This window comes from Mus musculus, chromosome X, assembly GCF_000001635.26.
Source record: "Mus musculus strain C57BL/6J chromosome X, GRCm38.p6 C57BL/6J".
Classification (NCBI taxonomy): domain Eukaryota; kingdom Metazoa; phylum Chordata; class Mammalia; order Rodentia; family Muridae; genus Mus; species Mus musculus.
Window position 1 is genome coordinate 151,521,662 of NC_000086.7, and position 18,914 is coordinate 151,540,575.

Consider the following 18,914-nt stretch of genomic DNA (forward strand, 5'->3'; position numbering starts at 1 on the left):
TGGAGCAGAATGAGACTCCTTACTGCTCGGGAGGGAATGATACTGAGAATGACGAAAAGGATCATTTAAACTCTCCCAACGCGATCCCAGGACTGTGATTTGAGTTGGGTGCCTAGTCTTGTTTGTCTTGTTCCCGAAGGCTTTGGGGGGTGGGGTGGGGGGGCGTAATTCGGAATAACCTGCGGAGACCTTCAGGGATTTCCGCATCTCTGCTTCTTCCTATTTTGGGGGGCTAGACAGGGTCTCTGGTCTCTCCCTCAGCTTCCCTCTTCCCAGCCTCATCCTTTATGCCGCGGTTTGCGTCATAATAAAGGGAGCTGAGAGTCCTGGGAAGCAAGAGGGCAGTGAAGAGAGGGGGTTCAGTGAGGGATTAAATAAGCTTCCCGAAAGCTTTCAGATATTTACATGAAACCCGGAAAGAAGTTGTCACTGACTTCAGGGCCAAAGAAGGTAGGGGTCTGGGGGAGGCGTTTGGAAGGCAGGGCAGAGCAGATAGCAGAACGTTCTTGCTGTTCTTTCCAAGTGAAAGAAATCCTGAAGGGTGGGTGGACTTTCTCCACTTAACTCCTGCACTCTCACCAGCTGTGTTGAGTCCTGGCTCGGTTACTCCCTTTTTCAGAACTGGAGGTTGGTACCCAGGGGGTGGGGTGGGGGCGGAGACACGGAACGATTTGGAAACCCGGGGCCGGAGGAGTCACTTGGTAAAGAAGTGTTGTTTGTGTCTAGCCATCGTCTAGAGAAGGCGCTTGTTGCTGCCTTCAGACCCAGTAAAGCTTCAAAACTGGCACGGCGCAAAACGATCCAACCCCCTGTGAAGATGGCCTCGGTGCCTGTGTATTGCCTCTGTCGACTGCCTTATGATGTGACCCGCTTCATGATCGAGTGTGACATGTGCCAGGACTGGTTTCACGGCAGGTAAGAAGGGCAGGCCAGGCTGGTCAGGGAGCATTGGCCAGGTGTGTTGTTTTCACTTGCTCTCTCCTCCTCTCAGCCCTGTTTTCTACCTACTGCTCAGAAACTAGCCCCTCCGTCAATTTACTAGACCTAGGTTTTTCTATCGCTCCTTGCCCAACAACTAGGTCCTAGCTGACAGTGGTCTGTGGTTTCTCTCTGTTTCCCTATGTATATTTATTGTACTTTGTGTATGTACATGAATATACATATATATGTATATATATGCATACGTATTTGATTTTCTAGCTGCGTTCTAGCTACAAAGAAATTATCAGTTGTATGGTTGTGTTTTCCCTCGTATCCTGGCTTTGGGGGAGGCAGCACTGCATTTTTGAGATATCTGAGTTTAAGAACATGGATTTCTTTGTAACTTACTATCAGTGGCCTTGGCCAAAGTTGCTTTTGCTTCTGTGAGCCTCACTTACAAATCAATACCTCTTTCATAGCTGTAAAGCAGTTTGCTTGCATTCTATAAATGGATGCAGAACCAGAAAAATATTTTATTTCTGTGCCGTCTGCAGGACTGTCTAACTACATTAAAATTAAAAGACGTAGGGTAAAACAACAGGACAAATGCACCTGTCTGTCACCCAGGTTTCCAGTGAGATTAGTGTATATAATAAAAATCAAAATATTATCCTATTACTGAGGGAATTTGTATACTGGAGTTTAATAAAAAACAGTATTCGGGACCATTCTCTTACTATATAAGTTCTAGAATGTTAAGTTGTCAATTTTTAAAGGAGCTGTTCCTGTTATACTCAAAAACAAAGTAAGGGTGGGGTCAGTGGGTCTCATGTTCAAGGCCTGCCTGAGCCAGTTCAAGGCCAGCATGGCAACTTAGCACGATTCTGTCTCAATAATAATAATAATAATAATAATAATAATAATAATAATGTAAAGAGCTTGGGATATAATTCAGTGGAAAGCTCTTGCCTCAAAATATCAAAAAAATTAAAAAAAAATTATTTAATCTTATAGTTGCACATATGTCTGTTACTTCCTAGAGGTAGAGATACCTTTTCTGTTTCTTTTTAGTATTTCTAGTGCTAAATATGCAGTAGATATTTAGTACAGTTTTGAATAAATAAGCAAGTCATAATGAAAAAAACTTATTTCACTATGGCCCTTAGTTTGGAAGTGTGTATGATATCTCTTTAAAAGGGCTTTTGCTCACAGTGTAGAAATCTGAAAACACAACAGGAATGAATGTTTCCTAACTTCTTACCCTGTGTCAGACTCCATAACTGACATTCCATAAATTATTTTGTCTGTACCCAAGTCTGAAAGTTCAAATTTTTCTTCTACTTGTGCGGGTTTCTGTATCCGGGTGTGTACACATGTATGGAAGCCAGAGGTCAGCCTCAGGCTTCCAGGCCTCAGTCCTCAGGAACCAGCCATCTTGTTGGTTTTTTTTTTTTTTTTAGCTAGGGTCTCCCCGTGGCCTGGTACTTTATAAGTAGCCTAGGCAGGTGGGCCAGATAGCCGCAGGGATTTTCCCATTTCTCTCCCTACCACTGGGATTATATGGACTTGAATCTTTCTTACATATGTTCTGGAGATTGAACTAAAGTCCTCATGTTTGCCTAGTAAACACTTTACTCACTGAGCCTTCTCCCCAGCCTAAAAGTTACACTTGTGGGAGAGCACACTCCTGTGAGTATGTATGTGTATATGCATCCATGTGTGCACATACGCTTGAGGAGCTATCAGGTAGCTTTCTTTACTGCTCTCCACCTTATCTTTCATGCCAAACCTGGAGCTTGGCTTAGGCTAGCTGGCTAGCAAGCTCCAGAGATACATTTGTCTGTTTGCCCTCATTGCTAGTGTTGCAAGCATTTATGGCCATGCTCAGTTTTATGGTAGTTTTGGGGATTTGAACTCAGGCCCTCTTACTTTCATAGCAAGCTGAGCCATCTCCCTAGTTCCTGAAAGTTAGATTTTAAAGTGTGAGTGTGGGTGCGTGGGGGGTGGCACTTGTGTGTACATAGCATGTTATGAATGTGGAGATCACAAGACAACTTGGAGGAGTCAATTTTCTCCTTGCACCATGTAAGACCAGGAATAAACTCAGGTTGTCAGGCTTGGTGACAAGTACCACCTAGTGAGGTATTTCATCGGCCCAACCCAGATTTTTTTTTTTTTTTTGGTTTTTTGAAACAGGGTTTCTCTGTACAACCCTGGCTGTCCTGGAACTCACTCTGTAGACCAGGCTACCAGGCTGGCCTCGAACTCAGAAATTTCCCTGCCTCCGCCTCCCAAGTGCTGGGACCAACCCAGATTTTTAAAAGAATTAATTTTTTTTAAATGGGCTTTAGGGCATAGGCCTGTAATTACAGTTACTTTGGAGACTGAGGAAGGGGATTGCAAAGTCAAGGCTGGCCTATGCAAAAAAAAAAAAAAGATTTTTTTTCTTATTATATAGGTGAGACATGTCCACTATAGAAAATACAAAAAAAAAAGAATAATAGAAGGAAATAAAAAAGTCATCTATGGGTCTGTTGGATACAATTCACTGTTAATTTTTTTGCTGCTGCTGTATTAATTCTTGTTCTTTGACTTAAAACATATGTTTTTATAGGTTGCGATTATATTATAAATACTATTTTGTGATCTCCCTCAGTCCACACCCAGCATTTTAATGTGGGTATTTGCCAGGTTGTTAGAAAAAATCTACAAGATTTCTTTTCTTTTTTTTTATTAGATATTTTCTTAATATACACTTCAAATGCTATCTCAAAAGTCCCCCATACCCTCCCCCCTGCCCTGTTCCCCTACCCACCCACTCCCACTTCTTGGCCCTGGCATTCCCCTGTACTGAGGCATATAAAGTTTGCAATACCAAGGGCCTCTCTTCCCTGTGATGTCCAACTAGGCCATCTTCTGCTACATATGCAGCTAGAGACACAAGCTCTGGGGATACTGGTTAGTTCATAAGTTCATATTGTTATTCTACCTATAGAGTTGCAGACCCCTTCAGCTCCTTGGGTGCTTTCTCTAGCTTCTCCATTGGGGGCCCTGTGTTCCATCTAGATGACTGTGAGCATTCACTTCTATATTTGCCAGGCACTGGCATAGCCTCACAAGAGACAGCTATAACAGGGTCCCTTCAGCAAAATCTTGCTGGCATATGCAATAGTGTCTGGGTTTGGTGGCTGATTATGGGATGGATCACCGGGTGGGTAGTCTCTGGATTGTCCATCCTTTTGTCTTAGCTCCAAACTTTGTAACTCCTTTCATGGGTATTTTGTTCCCTATTCTAAGGAGGAATGAAGTATCCATCCATTAGTCTTCCCTCTTCTTGATTTTCTTGTGTTTTGCAAATTGTATCTTGGGTGTTCTATGTTTCTGGGCTAATATCCACTCATCAGTGAGTGCATATCTAATGACTTCTTTTGTGATTGGGTTACCTCACTAAGGATGATATCCTCCAGATCCATCCATTTGTCCAAGAATTTCATAAATCCATTGTTTTTAATAGCTGAGTAGTATTCCATTGTGTAAATGTACCATATTTTCTGTATCCATTCTTCTGTTGAGGGGCATCTGGGCTCTTTCCAGCTTCTGGCTAATATAAATAAGGATGCTATGAACATAGTGGAGCATGTGTCCTTACCGGTTGGGGCATCTTCTGGATATATGCTCAGGAGAGGTATTGCTGGATCTTCCGGTAGTATTATGTCCAGTTTTCTGAGGAACCTCCAGACTATCTTCCAGAGTGGTTGTACAAGCTTGCAATCCCACCAGGAGTGTTCCTCTTTCTCCATATACTCGCCAGCATCTGCTGTCACCTGAGTTTTTGATCTTAGCCATTCTGACTGGTGTGAGGTAGAATCTCAGGGTTGTTTTGATTTGCATTTCCCTGATGATTAAGGACGTTGAACATTTTTTCAAGTGCTTCTCAGCCATTCGGTATTCCTCAGGTAAAAATTCTTTGTTTAGCTCTGAGCACCATTTTTTTAATGGGGTTATTTGATTTTCTGGAGTCCACCTTCTTGAGTTCTTTATATATATTGGATATTAGTCCCCTATCTGATTTAGGATAGGTAAAGATCCTTTCCCAATCTGTTGGTGGCCTTTTTGTCTTATTGACAGTGTCTTTTGCCTTGCAGAAGGTTTGCAATTTTATGAGGTCCCATTTGTCAATTCTTGATCTTACAGCACAAGCCATTGCTGTTCTGTTTAGGAATTTTTCCCCTGTGCCCATATCTTCGAGGCTTTTCCCCACTTTCTCCTCTATTAATTTCAGTGTCTCTGGTCTTATGTGGAGGTCTTTGATCCACTTAGACTTGAGCTTTGTACAAGGAGATAAGAATAGATCAATTCGCATTCTTCTACATGATAACAACCAGTTGTGCCAGCACCATTTGTTGAAAATGCTGTCCTTTTTCCACTGGATGGTTTTAGCTCCCTTGTCAAAGGTCAACTGACCATAGGTGTGTGGATTCATTTCTGGGTCTTGAATTCTATTCCATTGATCTACCTGTCTGTCATTGTACCAGTACCATGCAGTTTTTATCACGATTGCTTTGCAGTACAGCTTAATGTCAGGCATGGTGATTCTACCAGAGGTTCTTTTATTGTTGAGAATAGTCTTTGCTATCCTAGGTATTTTATTTTTCTAGATGAATTTGCAAATTGCCCTTTCTATCTCAGTGAAGAATTGGGTTGAAATTTTGATGGGGATTGCATTGAATCTGTAGATTGCTTTTGGCAAGATAGCCATTTTTACGAATGTTGATCCTGCCAATCCATGAGCATGGGAGATCTTTCCATCTTCTGAGATCTTCTTCAATTTCTTTCTTCAGAGACTTGAAGCCCTTATCATACAGATCTTTCACTTTCTTAGTTAATCACACCAAGGTGTTTTATATTATTTGTGACTATTGTAAAGGGTGTTGTTTCCCTAGTTTCTTTCTCAGTCCATTCATCCTTTGTGTAGAGAAAGGCCATTGATTTATTTGAGTTAATTTTATATCCAGCTATTGCACTGAAGCTGTTTATCAGGTTTAGTAGTTCTCTGGTGGAATTTTGGGGGTCACTTATATATAATATCATATCATCTGCAAATAGTGATATTCTGACTTCTTCCTTTCCAACTTGTATCCCCTTGATATCCTTTTGTTATGGAATTGCTCTTGCTAGAACTTGAAGTACCATATTGAATACTTAGGGAGAAAGTGGGCAGCCTTGTCTAGTCCCTGATTTTAGTGGGATTGCTTCGAGTTTCTCTCCATTTACTTTGATGATGGCTACTGGTTTGCTGTAGATTGCTTTTATTATGTTTAGGTATGGGCCTTGAATTCGTGATCTTCCAAAACTTTTATCATGAAGGGGTGTTGGATTTTGTCAAATGCTTTCTCCGAATCTAATGAGATGATCATGTGTTTTTTGATTTTGAGTTTGTTTATATAGTGGATTACGTTGATGGATTTCCGTATATTAAACCATCCCTGCATCCCTGGGATGAAGCCTACTTGGTCAGGATGGATGATTGTTTTGATGTGTTCTTGGATTCGGTTAGCAAGAATTTTATTGAGTATTTTTGCATCGATATTCATAAGGGAAATTGGTCTGAAGTTCTCTTTGTTGGATCTTTGTGTGGTTTAGGTATCAGAGTAATTGTGGCTTCATATAATGAATTGGATAGAGTACCTTCTGTTTCTATTTTGTGGAATAGTTTCAGAAGAGTTGGAATTAGGTCTTCTTTGCAGGTCTGGTAGAACTCTGCACTAAACCCATCTGGTCCTGGGTTTTTTTTGGTTGGGAGACTATTAATGACTGCTTCTATTTCTTTAGGGGAAATGGGACTGTTTATATCGTTAATCTGATCCTGATTTAGCTTTGGTACCTGGTATCTGTCTAAGAAGTTGTCCATTTCATCCAGGTTTTCCACTCTTCTTGAGTATAGCCTTTTGTACTAGGATCTGACAATTTTTGGATTTCCTTAGGTTCTATTGTAATGTCTCCTTTTTTGTTTTTGATTTTGTTAGTTAGGATACTGTCCCTTGGCCCTCTAGTTAGTCTGGCTAAGGGTTTATCTATCTTGTTGATTTTCTCAAAGAACCAGCTCCTGGTTTGGTTGATTCTTTGAATAGTTCTTTTTGTTTCCACTTGGTTGATTTCAGCCCTGAATTTGATTATTTCCTGTTGTCTACTCATCTTGGGTGAGTTTGCTTCCTTTAGTTCTAGAGCTTTTAGGTGTGCTGTCAGGCTGCTAGTGTATGTGCTCTCTAGTTTCTTTTTGGAGGCACTCAGGGCTATGAATTTTTCTCTTAGGACTGCCTTCATTGTGTCCCATAAGTTTGGGTATTTTGTGGCTTCATTTTCATTAAAAACTAAAAAGTCTTTGATTTCTTTCTTTATTTCTTCCTTGACCAAGGAATCATTGAGTAGAATGTTGTTCAATTTCCACGTGAATGTTGGCTTTCTATTATTTATGTTGTTATTGAAGATCAGCCTTAGTCCCTGGTGATCAGATAGGATGCATAGGATAATTTCAATATTTTTGTATCTGTTGAGACCTGTTTTGTGACCAATTATATGTTCAATTTTGGAGGAGGTACCATGATGTGCTGAGAAGAAGGTATATCCTTTAGTTTTAGGATAAAATGTTCTGTAGATATCAATTAAATCCATTTGTTTCATAACTTCTGGTAGTGTCCATGTGTCTCTGTTTAGTTTCTGTTTCCAGGGTCTGTCCATTGGTGAGAGTGGGGTGTTGAAGTCTCCCACTATTATTGTGTGAGGTGCAATGTGTGCTTTGAGATTTACTAAAGTTTCTTTAATGATTGTGGCTGCCCTTGTAATTGGAGCGTATTCAGAATTGAGAGTTCATCTTGGTAGATTTTACCTTTGATGAGTATGAAGTGCCCTCCTTGTCTTTTTTGATAACTTTGTGTTGGAAGTCAATTTTATTCGATATTAGAATGACTACTCCAGCTTGTTTCTTCGGACCATTTGCTAGGAAAATGGTTTTCCAGCCTTTCACTCTGAGGTAGTGTCTGTCCTTTTCTCTGAAGTGGGTTTCCTGTAAGCAACCAAATGTTGGATCCTGTTTGTGTAGCCAGTCCATGTTTTTTTATTGGGGAATTGAGTCCATTGATTTTAAGAGAAATTAAAGAAAAGTAATTGTTGCTGCCTATTATTTTTGTTCTTAAAGTTGGGATTCTGTTCTTGCAGCTGTCTTCTTTTAGATTTGTTCAAGGATCAATTTCTTGCTTTTTCTAGGGTGTAGTTTCCATCCTTATGTTGGTGGTTTCCCTTTATTATCCTTTGAAGGGCTGGATTTGTGCAAAGATATTGTGTGAATTTGCTTTTATCATGAAATACTTTGGTTTCCCCATCTATGGTAATTGAGAGTTCTGTTGGGTATAGTAGCCTGGGCTGGCATTTGTGTTCTCTTAGGGTCTGCATAACATCTGTCCAGGATCTTCTGGCTTTCATAGTCTCTGGTGAGAAGTCTGGTGTAATTCTAATAGACCTGCCTTTATATGTCACTTGACCTTTTTCCCTTACTGCTTTTAATATTCTATCTTTATTTAGTGCATTTGTTGTTCTGATTATTACATGTCAGGAGGAATTTCTTTTCTGGTCCAGTCTATTTGGAGTTTTATAGGCTTCTTGTATGTTCATGGGCATCTCTTTCTTTAGGTTTGGGAAGTCTTCTTCTATAATTTTGTTGAAGATATTTGTTAGCCCTTTAAGTTGAAAATCTTCATTCTCATCTACTCCTTTTATCTGTAGGTTTGGTCTTCTCATTGTGTCCTGGATTTCCTGGATGTTTTGAGTTAGAATCTTTTTGCATTTTCACTGTCTTTGATTGTTGTGCCCATGTTCTCTGTGGAATCTTCTGCACCTGAGATTCTTTCTTCAATCTCTTGTATTCTGTTGCTGATGCTCGAATCTATGGTTCCAGATTTCTTTCCTAGGGTTTCTATCTCCAGTGTTGCCTCACTTTGGATTTTCTTTATTGTGTCTACTTCCCTTTTTAGGTCTAGTATGGTTTTGTTCATTTCCTTCACCTGTTTGGATGTGTTTTCCTGTTTTTCTATAAGGACTTGCAACTCTTTAGCAGTGTTCTCCTGTATTTCTTTAAGTGAGTTATTAAAGTACTTCTTGATGTCCTCTACCAGCATCATGAGATATGATTTTAAATCCGAGTCTTGCTTTTCGGGTGTGTTGGGGTATCTAGGACTGGCTGAGGTGGGAGTGCTGGGTTCTGATGATGGTGAGTGGTCTTGGTTTCTGTTAGTAAGATTCTTACGTTTGCCTTTCGCCATCTGTTAATCTCTGGAGTTAGTTGTTATAGTTGTCTCTGGTTAGAGATTGTTCCTCTCGTGATTCTTTTAGCCTCTATCAGCAGACCTGGGAGACTAGCTCTCTTCTGAGTCTCAGTGGTCAGAGTATTCTCTGCAGGCAAGCCCTCCTCTTGCAGGGAAGGTACACTGATATCTGGCATTTGGACCTGCCTCCTTGCTGAAGATGATGGCCTGAAACAGGGCCTGTCTCAGAAGCTGTGTTGCTTCTGTAGTGTGCACTCTCACCTTTGCAGACTAGTCTCTGAGGGTTCCGGGACCCAGGATGGCTCCCTCACCTGCTCCGCATAGCCCTCTCGGGCAGATACCTCTCCTCTGGCAGGGAAGGTGCCCGGATGTCTGGAGCCTGAAATGTGGTCTGTCCCAGAAACTGTGTTGCTTCTGCCTTTCCCAGAAGCTGTGTTGCTTCTGTAGTGTGCACTCTCACCTGCACAGACTAGTCTCTGAGGGACCCGAGACCCAAGATGGCTCCCCCATCTGCTCTGGTAGAGCCCTCCTTGGCCGACCTACAGCATGTTTTTGATATCTTCTTGTCTATATGTTTATCACCACTTACTTGGTCCTTCCCTTTATGGTTGTATACTTACATTATTTGTACTTTCTTACAATCAATGTGAGGCGGTAAAACCTGGGGATTCTGGGAAGGTTTTTGTATTCTGATGTGATTATTGGTTAAAACAAAAAGAAAACCACGACTGGTGGACATGTTTTTGTACAGTAGATATTTGACATTTAGAATGATAAAACTACTGAAACTTTAAGAATTATTAAACTTACAAATGTTTTATGAGTTTATGGATCCGATATGTCTTTAATAACATTTCTAAGGTATATTCTGCTTTTGTTTTTACATTCTAGCACAAGTTTCATGAAAGCATTCAGTTTTAAATTTTCTTCTGCTTCTTTCTGTGGGCTGCCAGAGAACAAGGCACCTAGCTGAAAACCAGATCCTTAGTTAGTGGCTGGCTGTTCTTGCTTACTCAGTACACCCCTAGCCCAACATACTCACTGTACTCTTAAGTTTTTACTTTAGGTCAATTGGAAATTACAAAATATTGTGGAGTTTTCATGATTGCTTCCAATAGTTAACCACGTAGACCCAGTGTGTATATGTTGTATGAGTATGTATATGCTTGTATGTATATGAGTATGAGCATATGTTTGTGAGCCCACCAAGGCCAGAGGAGGACATTAATTGTTTTGTTGTATCACTCTGTTTTATTCTCTTGAGATGATTTATCACTGAACCCTGAGTTAAACTGGTGGCTAGCAAGTCCCAGTGATCTTCTTGCCTTTGCCCCTCCCAGGACTGGGATTACTGCTACACTGACTTTTTACCCAGGTGCTAGGATCTGTGTACTAAAGTCCTCGAACATGCAAAGCACTCTTTCACCACCGAGTCATCTCTGCAGCCCAAATCCTACAGATTTCATATCCACAAATGCCCAAAGATGATAGACTTTTGAATTTCAGTTAGGGATTATGGTACATAATAAGTTGCTACCTGGAGTGGTTATAGTAAGGAAGGCCACTATGATATTTTTGATGATAAGAATCTGGAACTGTGGAGGTTAAGTGATTTTCTGAGTATGAATTTGAATTTCAAATTAATTGTTTCTAGAGTAGTGTTCTCAAATTTAGAAAAAAAATGAATAATTTCATTCCTCTTGTAAGGCAGTAGTGTTGTGCTAAACACTATGTTTTGTAGAACAGTGCACTTTAAACTTTAGTGTGTATCAATTATTTGAAAGACCCATTTAAAAAAAAACAAGATAGATCCCAACCTCAGTTTCTGACTCAGTGTGTGTGTGTGTGTATACACATATACATATATGTATATCTATGTATATGTGGCGGGGGGGGGGGACTGCACATGAACTACATAGCAAACGTGCAGGTCAGAGGGTAACTTTTCAGGAGTTAGTTCTCTGATTCTGCCTTCTTGAAGCAACTCCCTTGTTTCTGCTGCACTATTACTCCAGGCTAGCTAATCTGTGAACTTGTGGGCAGCTCTCTTGTTTTCACCTCCCATCTATTTTCACCTCCCCTCTCCCTTAGGAGTACTGGGGTTTACAGATGTACACCACTGCATCTGACTTTTTTATGCATGTTCCAGGGATTAAGTTTGGGTTTTAAATGGTAAGTGCTTTTACCTGTTGAGCCATATCAGCAGCCAGACCTATATGTATTTTAATAATACTCACCCCCCATTACCCTCTTTCACCCTCTCACCCCCTCCTGATTCCCTTCCTATTCCCAACTCTTTTCTTCTACTTTTATGTCTTTTTTTTTTTTTTGATAACTCATTGGATTTAAGGAGGCCTCCTTATCAGGATTACTTACTAGCAACTTAGCAGTGGCTGAACCACTAAAGATTTGCTTTTATATCTCCAGGGAAGGTTGGAGCTTTGTGAGCCCCTCCCTTTTCCAGGACAGAATGTTAGAAGAACAATCTTGTGCAAATCTACAGGTAATCAAGAGTTTAACAGCCATGTCATGCCCAGAACTCTGTGTTCCAAACTGCTCTCCCACCGTCCTCGGGTTTTTACATTTTTCTGTTTCTTCCAAGATGTTTCATGAGCCTTGAAGGGAGTGCTGTGTTCTATTTATACACAGGAAATCATTTATTCTTTGTCCTGTGGTTATGAGTTTGCATTTACAACCATTTATACTACTAGAAAGAGAAGGGCTTCTTTCCTGTTTTTGTTTGTTTGTTTTTTATTGTTATTGTTGGTTTTTGGTGTTTGGTGTTTTTTTGTTTTTCTTTTTTGAGACATTTGAGACAGGGTCTCACTATATAGCCTTGGCTGGCCTGGAACTCATTCTGTAGACCAGGCTGACCCCAGAGACCCGCCTTTGTTTGCCTCCCAAGCACTGAGATTAAAGGAATATACCAACATGATTAGCAAGAGAAACTTCTTTTACTAAGCTGAGAGCAGTAATATTCTATAGGCATGAACATGGTTATTTAGATGGTAATTTGATGGTACATTATGTTCACTGAGCAGAACAACTGTAGTAGCTTAATCACCCGGGCCTGTGATCTCTTTAACTACAAGCTTTTGACCTGTTTTATGGTACCAGTTTTTCTTTGCATGGAATTCCTTGTTTGTTTTGTTTAGAGGAAAATATTTCTGTTTAAATTAAGTTTGTTAGTACGACACCCCCCCCCCCCCCCGTTTGGCTGAAGAAAACCGACTTTTCTTCCTCTGTAGCCACTGACTGCCAATAGTTTCTCAGCTAGGGGTAGAACCTCACCTCTATGCTGGAGGGTTTTTTTTAAAGATTTATTTATTTTATATATGTGAGTATACTGTCACTGTCTTCAGACACTCCAGAAGAGGGCATTGGATCCCATTACAGATGGTTGTGAACCACCATTCTGGGAATGGAACTCAAGACCTCTGGAAGAGCAATCAGTGCTCTTAACTGCTGAGGTGTCTCTCTAGCCCATCTGTACTGGAGTTTTAACCGGTTTGATCTTATGCAAGTTTTGTGCTGTGCTAAGAACTCTATTTGTTATGGGTTTTTGAGTGCAATGACTCCAACCTGTCCAGAAGACATTATTTCACAGCAGTCTACTCTTAAAGTTTTTCTGCCCCTTCTTCCACAATGCTTCCTGATCCTTAAGGAAAAGAGTGTGATATAAACTTGTAATTTTTTTTCCAAGACGGGGTTTCTTTGTAGCCTAGGCTGTCCTGGAACTCACTCTACAGACCAGGCTGTCCTAGAACTCACTCTACAGTCCAACCTGGCCTGGCCTCAAGAGATTCCCCCTACTTCTGCTTCTCAAGTGTGCCACCAAAGGTGTGAGCCACCATTGCCCGGCTAATCCCTATCTTACAATCTCCTAACCCCCCCCGCCCCCTTCTCTTAGGTTCTCTGAGCCTTTCAGGGAGAGAGGTGTGATATAGATGTCTCATTTAGAGCTGAGCACTCCACAGTGACTTACTCTCTGCATTTTGACCAGTTGTGAGAAATTGTATTAAACATCATCCACTACATAAAGAAACTTCTCTGATGAAGGGGCCTATAGATATTTAGAAATATTTAGAAGGTAGTATAATGAAGGGAAGATGAATAATGGAGGTAAAGGTTTAAGTGGGGAGTAGATATGAGGGTGAAGCGGGGGAGGTAAAGGGATAACCAGCACTAAAGATGTTTGAAAAAGCCATATAAATAATAGTTTATAAGCTTCCTGTTATATGTACATACATACACACAGACAAGCTTAATTTAATTTACCTCACATACCAGGATAATGCCTATCTCAGAAGCTGTAGATTATCAAAAAGCCCAGTGCCAGGGGTAAAATACTCCATATGGGAAGGTGGTCATAGAGGTCACTCCCCTCCAAAAAACCAATACAGAGTATTGTTATTGTTCTTAGTTATTCACTAGAACTTGTTGGTAAGATCCTGTTGCTGAAGACACCATATACTTTGATCACAGGATATGGAAAACTCAAGCAGGTTCTGACCTGGAAGCATTCTTCCTACTAGGTAACTTTCATAGTATCAGAAGGTGTTTTTGTAGGCTGCTGGGAAAGAAAAACCATCAACACTCTTACCCAGCTGTGAATCCTGTGAGCTACAGGACTGGCCTGGCATGCTCATTGGCTCAATAGTAGCATGAATACTATGGAGGTAACCAGCAGCTTTCTAATTGGACTTAAGGCCTGATCCACAATGGGAAACTCATCTATGTTCTGTAAACCTGCCCAAGAACTTGTTGTTAAGCAAGTTATAGGCTCTGCTAATATAATTTTGCTAAAGGGATATAATATCAAAACGCCTTCTGAATTCTTTTTTTAAAAATCTAGTTCTGTTCCTTCTTTCCTCCCACCTCCCTCTGCTTCCTCCTCTTTCTTTATTCTTCCCTCCTTTCTGTGTGTGAGCTTTTGTGTATGTATGTGCCATGGTGTTCATGTGGGGGTCAAAGGTCAACTTGTTGGCATCAATTCTCTCTACAATGTGGGTCCTTGGCATCAAACTCATTAGGCTTACAGAACAAGCACCTTTAATCTGCTTAATGGCTTTACCAACCCTCTTTTTTTTGTTTCTCCCTCTTTCAAAATTAACTTTTATTTATGACTATTTATGGACAGGCATGCATGCCTGTTTGTGTGTACCTGTGTGTGTGTACTGACTGAGTCCTTGTGCTTGCCTGTGTGTGTGAATTCATACCTATGTGTGTGTGTGTGTGTGTGTGCATGCCAGCATGGGCATAAGTCCCTGTGTGTACATTCGTGCCTGCGTGTATGTGTGTGCATGTTTGCATGTGTGCTTGCATGTGTCTCCCTGCATGTTTGTGTGTATATAGTTTTGTATATAGTTTTTTTCTCCCCTGCAGCTCAATCCCAGACAATACCAGGCAAGCATTCTGTCATTGAATTATCCCCAGTCTTTATCCCTTTCCTTTTAGTCTACATTTAAACATGAAATGAGATTTTATTTTTAAATTAAGTATGTGTATGTGTTGTATGTGTGTGTTGCTCGATTTGTGGGCAGGGGGAGGGCTTGCATGTGGAAGTTAGAGAACACATTTGTAGAGTTGATTCTCCTTTTACCTTTCTACATAAATTCCAGGAACTGAACTCAGGGCTTCAGGCTTTGAGGGAATCATCTTGCCAGCCTCTGTTTTAGTTTTTGAAAGGGGTCTTACATAGCTCAACTGACTTCAAACTTGGCTATGTAGCTAAAAGTGACCTTGAACTCCTGATCCACCTGCTACCACCCCCTAAACTTGGATTATAGACCTGAGATAACATTTTTGGTTTTATTCAGTACTGGGGATTGAACCCAGGACTTTGTGTATGCTATGTAAGCATGGTACCAAAATGAACGATCCTTAATCTTTCCTCTGTTCTATATGCCTCTGTTTATATTTTCCCTCCTTTCTGAGGGTTACTTAAACCTGTTTTATAATTCCATATTGCTTTTTTCTTTAGTATATTTGAGTGTGGCTCTGTATACATTTTCACTTTTTACTACAGTCACCTGGTATTTGTATTTTTCCAGTTCAAGTGAGGAGTAAAAATTTCTCTTTAAGTTCTTTTAATGTGTTCTACATACATTGAGAACTACATCAGAATGTTTGGTTCTGTATTTTAACAGGTTCTCTAGATGTTCTTGATATTTAGAAAATGAGAAACTTTCAGGCCAGTGGTGGCTCACGCCTTTAATCCCAGCACTCAGGAAGCAGAGGAAGGTGAATTTCTGAGTTCAAGGCCAGCTTGGTCTGCAGAGCAAGTTCTAGAACACTCAAGGTTACACTGTCTCCAAAAACCAAAAAAAGAAAAAAATTCGAGGAACATGAGTCAGTTGGTAGATTGCTTGGTTAGCATTGATGAAGCTAAGGTTGGATCCTAGCATCACATAAACCTGCCATGGTTGTACAGTCTGTAATTCTAATACTGAAGACTATGGAAGCCAGGAGGATTAGAAATTCATGGTAATCTTTGCTATATAGTGAGATGAGGCCAGCCTGGGATACATGAGACCCTGTCTCTGAAAACACCCTGAGAAATTCTTGTCTTGTTAGAAAATGGTGACTTACCAGAGTCTGCGTTGATGAGAAACGGTTTTATTTTGAACATATATCAATATGGGACTTGCTGATAGATTGGATTGGGATTGTGAAAGAAAGAGGTAAGGAGTGACTTCATTTTGAGGAGTTTTAGTATAAATGGGAATAGAGTAATGGGACAGTGACTGAGAAGCTTACAAGATATGTAGAGAATGGACTGTTTTGTCTGTAACATCAGGTCATTTTGGAATTTAGTTCTTTTAAATGGCAAACTCATATGCCAGGTACTGAGCAGAGAGCAGAAACTTCTCGGGTACATGGAGCTTGTTTAGTTTCTTTAGCACTACTCCAAGTCCTTTGCCTGGAGGCAATGGAGCCAGTGATGAGAACTATGGGTACCTTTGCTTCTGTTTTTGTAGATTGTGTTCTATCTGATAAAGGTTGTTGCAAGAATCCCAAACCAAAAATGGATTTGGATTTTTTCTGAGATTTTTTTTTAAATGAAGGAAGGTAAAATATACTCTTTCTTTCTTTATTTATGAATGAAGATATTGGCTTTCCAAGTTATAGGTTGGTGACAAGGCCTAGCTCCCTGAGTATTCTCAGAGAGCAGAGGCTGAGCATATTGGAAGACAGATAGAATCTTGAGCAAAATTTGTCTGGCTGTTCTGGCTCCTCTGATCTTTGGGTCCCACTTAGTTCCACAGCCCTGGACGAAGCAATCAAGTGCCTGATTTTACATTCTTGTAGCATTTGGTTCTACTTACGGTTACATTTTAGCTGCATACTTGGTTAGATATTACGGGCTCATGAAGACCAACATTTTTGTATTATGCGGCTACTTAAACTTAGTTTTGTAATTGCTAGCAATTTGCCTAACTATTCAGACTCATTTTCTTATTGTTATAGATAGCATTTATCATGTATTAAGCACTTGAATACTTTAAGTTCATTGAATCCTAGCAACATCTCTAAAAGGTGGTTACTAGTAATTTTTCTGTTTCACAACTTATAGAAACTGGGACACAAAGAATTTATATAAACTTCCTATGCTCACACAGTTATATATGGAAGAAGTAAAATTCAAACCAGATAGTTTGGCTCCTATATCTTTTTATTTTTTATTTTTTTCGAGACAGGGTTTCTCTGTGTAGCCCTGGCTGTCCTGGAACTCACTCTGTAGACCAGGCTGGCCTCGAACTCAGAAATCCACCTGCCTCTGCCTCCCAAGTGCTGGGACTAAAGGCGTGCGCCACCACACCCGGCCTCTTTTTATCTTTTTTTTTTTTAAAGATTTATTTATTTATTATATGTAAGTACACTGTAGCTGTCTTCAGACACTCCAGAAGAGGGTGTCAGATCTTGTTACAGATGGTTGTGAACCACCATGTGGTTGCTGGCATTTGAACTCCGGACCTTTGGAAGAGCAGTCAGGTGCTCTTACCCACTGAGCCATCTCACCAGCCCTCTTTTTATCTTTTAACCTCTGTGTTTTAGTGTCTCAATGCTGTACAGAGTGTCTCTGGTTTGTTATAAAGATTAAATATTATAATATATTTAAAGTCCATAGCTTAGTTTTCTTTTATGTAGGCTTTTCTTCTCAGTTACTTATATGTAGGCTTTAAATTTACTCATTCATTTGGCAATTATTGTTCTGTTTTACTTACTTTGTAGCACTTAATGAAACTGTTCTGCCATTGCCTGTCTCTTTCCCTCTAGAATGCTCATTCTATAGGAATCTACATACAATTAATATTTATTTGTATACTCATTTACTTAGTAAATATTTGTTGAGTGCCTACACTGAGCCCAGCTTAATTTCAGTGCTCCATGTTATACTAATTCTCTTCACCAAGGAAGCTACCCTGAGTAAGACAGCATTTACTACTCTTGGTACTTGGTGATAATTGTTGAGACAGTGCATTAACTTTGGCTTATCTGCCTCCCTAGTTTAAGGAATTATCTAGCCCATTGCATGTTTGCTGAATTAGTATGGATAGTAAATGAAAAAAGACTGGGAGATGGAAGATCTGAGGACTTTTGGTGAATACCAGAATTTTTGTGTGCTGGATGTAGTCAGCACAAATGGCAAGTGAATAAACATTTATTGTTGGTCAGCATAGGTAGAGGTGAAATAGGTAGTATGCAGCAGGAGTGTCTGCAGTACAGAAGAGGAGCAATAGCACCATGGGCTAGCAATATGAATCCAGCTGGTTTTACTCCTCCCCACCTGCAACCAATGTAGGCCACAATATAATAATGAACCATACAAAGTGGTATAGCCCACTGTGGAGTGTGGTCTTACTCATTCTATCAAATAGCCTGATGGTTTTACTTTTGTCCATTTTTTTGTGGTGTTAGAGATCAAACACTTATGGCCTCATTCATATTAGACAAGTATTTAATCTCTAAACCACATCCCCAGGCCTTTTTTAGATTAAGGGTGGCTTCATGAGCATGTGAATCCTGTTGTCACATGGAGCCCTACAGTTGAGGTTTAATGCAATGCTTGTTGTTCCAAAAGTCTTAATATATTTTAACTTTGGATTTTTGTATGTGGCATCAGTGGATTGTGTGCTGAGAACTTAGATCCTAGAGTTCTCTGGTCCTACATCTTCTTTCTTGCCTTCCTGAAAAGGATCATGGCTAATTGCCTGAGACTCTGTCCTTAAGTGGAGATGTGGAAAAATTCAGGGTCCAGAGCATGCATACTGTACTGAGTGATTTGCCTTTACCCCCAAGAGAGCGTGACAGGAAAAATAAAAAACTCATATTGCCAAGGTTAGGTCTATAATTATAATTACTCAGGAAGCTGAGGCAGAAGAATCACAAGGCAGTTTAGTGAGACCCTATCTCAAGTAGGATGTTTGTTTTGAATCAGGGTCTCATTATGTAGTTACAGCTGTTTTGGAACTCATAGACCAGGCTGGCCTTGCACTCACAGAGGTCTACTTGCCTCTGCCTCTCAAGTGCTAGAATTAAAGGCATACACTGCTATACTTGTATTGAGACCCTATCTCAAAAAAGGAGAAATAGAGCTAGAGTTTTAACTATGTGACAGAGCCTTGCATGTATGGCCCTGGGTTCAGTCCCTAGCCACAAAAACAAAACAAA

General features: G+C 40.2%; 1 protein-coding gene and 1 non-coding gene across 10 annotated transcripts in view; one reads left to right on the forward strand and one right to left on the reverse strand.

Moving 5' to 3' along the window:
• Positions 1–18,914, forward strand: part of Phf8 (PHD finger protein 8) — a 113,219-nt gene that overhangs the window by 1,021 nt on the left and 93,284 nt on the right. For 7 of the 9 annotated variants that reach the window (XM_006528875.4, XM_030251372.1, XM_006528878.4 and 4 more), the window contains exon 2: positions 727–915. In XM_006528875.4, the coding sequence (XP_006528938.1) occupies positions 818–915 (98 nt within the window). In that variant the 5' untranslated portion in view covers positions 727–817. Of the gene's footprint in view, positions 1–183; positions 451–490; positions 628–726; positions 916–18,914 lie in introns of those variants that run through there. The other 2 variants (XM_006528877.4, XM_006528880.4) reach the window with 2 other exon arrangements.
• Positions 18,039–18,144, reverse strand: Gm24460. Its single transcript, XR_003953178.1, has one exon. It is a non-coding gene; the product is annotated as a small nucleolar RNA SNORA4 (small nucleolar RNA).